Genomic DNA, 6000 nt, shown 5'->3' on the forward strand with positions numbered 1-6000 from the left:
CCAGCCTAGACACCAGAACAAACATCCAGCTTTACTACTGCTTAATAAAGACTTCATTGACCCCAATTCATTAGTCAAACAAATCCATCCTCTACCAAGTCTTCAGAAGAACTGATTAGGAGAAAGAACACACAATTAAATGAAGGGCAAAGTCTGACACATTATGCATAGATGGAAAGTCTGCCTCCATAAGCTTTGAAAGTATAATTCTGAATATTTAAGTAATCCCCCGATCTTAGAAGCAATATAAATTGATCCAAACAAGGATTTAGATTTAACTGAACAATTTAATCTTTGCCAAGGTGGCGGCGGATGCTTACCAAACTCACTGGCACACATGTGCTCCAGCATGGTATCTGTTTTCATTTCATTGTCACATGGAGGGCAGATGGGAGAATGACCTATGAAAAAAAATTAAAATAGAAATATAATGAAGACAGCTGGTGAAATATCAAAAGCAGTAATGGATTAGTCACATATTAGCAAAACTCAACAGAAGAAATTAAAATTTATGCTTTTGGATTCCAAATCTCCACACACGTAACATCTGTCTCCATGCAAAGATCTTGTCTTGTGCCTGATGTCAGTCACCTTGTTTCTTTAGTTTCACGTGTCTTCGTGACCTGACCTTAGAGAAGAATGTCCTCAGCTTTTGTAGCCAGCTGTAACTAACAGCAGCAGTAAACACTACTCTTCACTTTCTACACAGCTTTTACAGTGGATCTGCTCAACATTAACATTTTTATATGTGCAAAAAACCCTAAGAAATGCATAAAAAAAAGGAAATAGTAATGATATTCAGTTACAGCTTACTGGAATGGTTGGACATTCCAAGAAACGCTAGCTCATGGAGAACAACAAGGAAAGCCAAAATGAATTTAGCCAAAAAGTTCTGTCTGGAGGCATATCTGCAAATACTTTACCACCACAGTTTAATTTTTATAATACTGCGAACAATCGCTTTGTGCCAAACAGCTGAGCCTACTTTTCTAAACGTGGACCTTTTTTTCCTGTTTGTTGAAATCTGCAGCATTGCCTTTAAAGAGAATCTGTTATCTCAGTGTTGACTCAGATCAACCAAGCAGATAGGGGCAGGTAAGGTGGAAACTAATGGCCTTCATTAAGTTGCCAGTTGTCCTTTACACATGTTTAACATAAGCTTGTGAAAGTAACACCCAGGTGCAAAGTGTTTGGGGAAAAAAACACACCATTTACAGAGTCACTAGGTCTTTTCCCTATTTGAACCCTTTAAATCCATTAGCACCACCCTGCCGAGCGGTAAGCACTGGAAGCTGACCTCTATTAACATTCAGTAGTGGCCAAGAAGATTAGTCTACATTTGTTCTGTCTTTATCAACCCCAGCATTGTAAATGTAAACGTTTTTAACTAATATTGATATCAGAAAATAAGCGAAATAAAATTCACTTTGAATTGATTAGCTTTTAAAAGCCGGCAGAAAATCACTGACTTTATTTATCACTAGAGTTGAAAAATGATAGCAGGTGGTGTCTGGGGAGGGTAAAGCTTGTGTGGTCCCCACCCTCACCCTGCAAATGAAAACTTTTACCAAAAAACCCCAACTTCCCTCTGTACCACTCAGGGACTCAGTAATCCACCCCCTTTAAATGCAAAACACACACACACACACACACACACACACAAAGAGACATTTAAATACTCCCACTACAGATACAGTGAGCTCTGTCTAACTGTTGAAAGATCCAAAGTCCCCCCATTTATGTCTCACGTGTTAATTTAAAATGGTTCTGAGTGCTCTATTTACAGGTTCAGATGGAAGTAAATGTTGATTGATGGTGTGATGATGGAAGGTCCCCAGCGTATTGCTTCATCTGAATGAGTCAGTTGTGCTTTCTCCATCCCTTGTGTGCAGTTTGTGAAAGCGACCAGCAAGGAAGCTGGCACATCAGCCAACCTCGCGAACCCGCAGTAGAACTGGCTGATGCTTGATCCTTTAGGCAGTTTTTTTGACTTGGCATATAGAGTTTTGTCCTGGAAGATCCAAGTTAATCTATCTCGTTCAGAAGGGGTGCATGAACTGTCTGCAAAACCTTCTGATAGCTGGAATGCATCCTTGGGAGCGCTCCTTGGAAACTGCCTGCAGCCTAGATTACAGTTCACAGTATTCCGACCGGGTTTCTTTCAGCTTTTCGTCTCTCATCAGATTTAATGTGTTTGTCAGACAACGAGAATTAATGGATGCAGGTACTCGCTTTTTGTTGCAGCTGGATTTTTGACCTCCAAACTCGGCAAACACCTTAAAATAAATTACTACCATCTGGAGTTTATTTCCATCAATATTTTGTGATCTTTCAAAGTCAAAAGCAGGCACCTTTATATTCACACTAAAGAGAGCATTTAGGTAGCAGACTATAATGAAAATAAACCATTCACCTTTAGTTTTAGCTGTTCTGGGGACTGGGGGTTAAATGAGACCAGATTCGTCTGTTTCACAGCTCAATTTTCTCTCCCCCAAAAGGTCCTATTTGGTTTCCTTGTGCAAGGATTTGCATGTGCAAACACACCTTTACCGCTGAAACAACATTCTCAAGCCCATTTAAGGGTTTTACAAGGCCTATAAGGGTGCCGACTTTCACACAACAGCAAAAGTGCTGTATTTATATCAGGTAAGAAGCTTATGTTTGGTACCCAATATGTTTTTCTTCTGAAGAGTAAATACTACATTGACTTATTATACAGATCCTATAAAAATTAATCTTGATTTATCTTGATGTTTTCCCAAATATTTATCAAGGCACCTCTGGATGAATATGCTCTTTTGTGCTGGTAAATACACGTTGTATTGCTGTTACATAAAAAGAAAATGTGGGGACATTAAAAAGAAGCTCATGCACCTCCTGATTATTTACCAACATAAAAAGCTGCATAATAAATTAAGATACCTAGAAATGCTATAGCGGATGCCCATAAACATCCTAGTATTTGGTTTACCATAAATTTTAACAATCTTTCCCCACTTTTTTGTTCTTCCTAGAACCATAAAATCCTTCTTACTGCCTTATTAAAGTAAAAAACTACCTTGAGGCTGTTATTTTTACCCACTTTTCTAAAAGTCTTTAAACTAAAAGATTAATTCACCAATGTAAAAGGTAAAATACGTAAAATTCAATCCTCATTCAACCAGCCCTAAAAAAGCTAAATTAAAATAAAAACAACTTTTTCACAGATTACTGACTTTTTTTGCTGCATTACAGAGAGAATTAACAGAGAGGTTTTTTAATACATATCTGGAACTTTCTAGACCAACTCATTCACTGACTAATTTAGTTAAAATTTGAAAACTCAATCCTCATCCAACCATAATCAAAAGTGTGTGAGTAGAAAATAAGGAAGAAGAAAAACAAATCACCTTTTCTTAATGTTACCACCCTAATGTCGCAATAACAACAGAAATGAAGGGAAAATTCAGTGGTTGTTACTTGGAAACCTTTTTTTAGAACTTTGTTCATTGGAGGATCTGTTGACAATTTACAGGTAAATGGTCTATAGCTCAATCATTTCCCTGCCAGCCTTAAAATTACAGAGTTTAAATAATTTTTATGTTCACGTTCCCACTGTTATGACAGCAGCAATCTGTTTTCATAGCCTGTAAGATTGCGTTGACTAATCTGCAAATAGCATCTCAACCTCATCCTCATTCTACTAACATTACATATCTAGAATTCAAACCCCAAGAAAATAATCCTTTCTTGAAACTTTATCAAATTTTTTGTTGCAATAAAAGCAAAAATAACATCAATAATCAGTGGTCATTTTCACCACTTTTTAGAACTCATTAGACTAAAGGATTCACTGGCTAATTAACAGGTAAAACACCAGAAGAAAACAAGCCCAGAATTAAAATGATAAATAAAAATTGATCTACTTTCTATATTGCAATAGCAGAAATGACAATAAACAGTAATCATCTTGAAACGTCGTTAGATCCTTCTTGACTGAAGTATTCGCTGATTATTTACATGTAGATGATGCACTCTTCATTAAATGCAGAATTAAAACGAATAATCACTGACAATCCACCTTTGTAACTGTACCCACAACACAAATAACAGTAATAATCTATTGTTATTTATGCACATGGATTGCTTCATCATGCCCTAAACCCAAGTGTCTTTGTGAAGATTGGAGCTCCACAGCTCACAGCTTAAGCCCCTGGTTTGATCAAAAAAGTGGGTGACAACATGAAGGTGGGGTTGGGGGGTATTTTGTTACCTGTAGACTCGGGGGACTCGGTGGCGTTGTTCGTCAAGGAAATGCACACGTCATGTTCGGGAAACTTGGTACAAGTAAGCATTTCTGGCCACGGGTAGCCGAACGCTTCCATGATCGGGGTGCAGCCGTCCCGCACAACCTCGCACAGATTGCGGCACGGGTAGATGGGGCGATCCAGGCAGACGGGCGCAAAGAGCGAGCAGAGGAAGACCTGCGTGCCTGGGTGGCACTTCTTGTGCACCAGCGGCACCCAGCTGCTGGCCTGCTGCTTCACCTCTTCCATGGTTTCGTGCTCCAGCAGGTTGGGTAGCAGCATATCGGAGTAGCCCACGCCGTGGCAGAGCCGCAGGTCCTCCGGGATACCAACGCACTGGGGGGACTTGCCGTAGATTGGCCCGGCGCTGTATGGGCCGTGCCAATACTCGTACTCCGATGCTCTGCACGCCGACAGGAGCGCCACTGTCACAACCATCCGGATCATCCTCCAGACTAGTGCAGAAACGGACCTCATGGTTTCGCTTTGAATGGTAACCACAGCGCTCACTTCACCAAGTAATTCAGAATGCCGATGAGTGCAGAGAAAGGCTCTGTTGCTCTGCGGTCCTGTCCGGCGCTTCTGCCTTCAGTGAAAGTTGGATGAGGTAAAGCCTCAGCATGCGCTGAGCCTGAAAACAAGAGGGGATTGGAAAGGCGCGATCCGGCCAATCAGAGAGCGCCTGCGTCTTTTGGCTCTCTGCTGTCAGTCAAAGAGTTTAATTGCCCGGAGTATAAAACGCTCCCGGAGCCTTTACCCCTCCCCTGTAGTCCTGGCAGGCACCTCCATTTCCAGTAATGTAAAAGTATTCATAACTCTCATACATTTTCACACCTTTTCACGTTACAACCGCAAAGATCGGTGTGCTTTTGGTTTTATGTGATAGACCAGCACATATGTGCATAACTGTGAAGTAGAATGATACGCGTGAAAAGATTGACAAATAAAACTATTTATTTATTTCAAAAACATCGTCTGCTACAGTTCCAACTTCAAGTCTTTTGGAGTATGTCTCATTTAGAAACTATTCTCCATTCTTCTTTGCAGAATGCCTTAAGCTCACTTTATTTGGATAGAAAGCATGAATTTTCAAGTCTACAGTCTTCAATTGGCTTTAGCTCTGGACTTTGACTGGGCCATTCTAATACATGGATGTGCTTTGGTCTAAATCATCTGTCCTATACTTGAAGGTGAACCTCTCTGGTCACGTGGTTTCTTTGCAGCCTCTTACAGCTTTTCCTCCAGGATCCTCCTGTGTTTGGCTTCATCTAGCTTCCCATTAGCTCCGACAAGTTACCCTCTCCCAGCTTAAGAACACCATCTGTCCTGTATAAAGCTGCTGCCTTCTTGTTTCATGGTGGGAATGGTGTGTTCGGGGTAAGTGTGGTGTTTGTTTCCCACCACAATCAGAGCTTTGCATGTAGGGCAAAAAGTGTATTTTTTCTAACCAGATCACTTTTGCCCACGTTTTCTGTGTCTTACATGGTAAATTGCAAATGAATCTCCTTACAGTGTTCTCTCTACCATGGCTTTCTTGTTCCGCTCTTACATAAAGTTCTGATTTTAGGAGTGCACAACTAACAGTTGTCCTGCTGACAGATCTTCCCACCTGAGCTGTGGATCTCAGAAGCTCCACCAGAGACATCATGGGCCTCTTCACAACTTTCTCTCTGACATGTCTGGTACTTTCGGCCTTTATAATGCTGTTTTATCT

At 40.6% G+C, this 6000-nt stretch overlaps 1 protein-coding gene across 1 annotated transcript in view; it reads right to left on the minus strand.

The window, feature by feature from the left end:
- sfrp1a (secreted frizzled-related protein 1a) overlaps positions 1-4959 on the minus strand; it is a 29940-nt gene extending 24981 nt beyond the window's left edge. The window contains exons 1-2 of the mRNA XM_047382657.1: positions 4253-4959; positions 321-401 (exon numbers count right to left, since the gene is read on the minus strand). Coding sequence (XP_047238613.1) covers positions 321-401; positions 4253-4763 — 592 coding nt within the window. The 5' untranslated portion in view covers positions 4764-4959. The remainder of the gene's footprint in view (positions 1-320; positions 402-4252) is intronic.
- Positions 4960-6000: the final 1041 nt, after the last annotated feature.

The sequence above is a fragment of the Girardinichthys multiradiatus genome, chromosome 12 (assembly GCF_021462225.1).
Source record: "Girardinichthys multiradiatus isolate DD_20200921_A chromosome 12, DD_fGirMul_XY1, whole genome shotgun sequence".
In the NCBI taxonomy this organism is placed as follows: Eukaryota; Metazoa; Chordata; class Actinopteri; order Cyprinodontiformes; family Goodeidae; genus Girardinichthys; species Girardinichthys multiradiatus.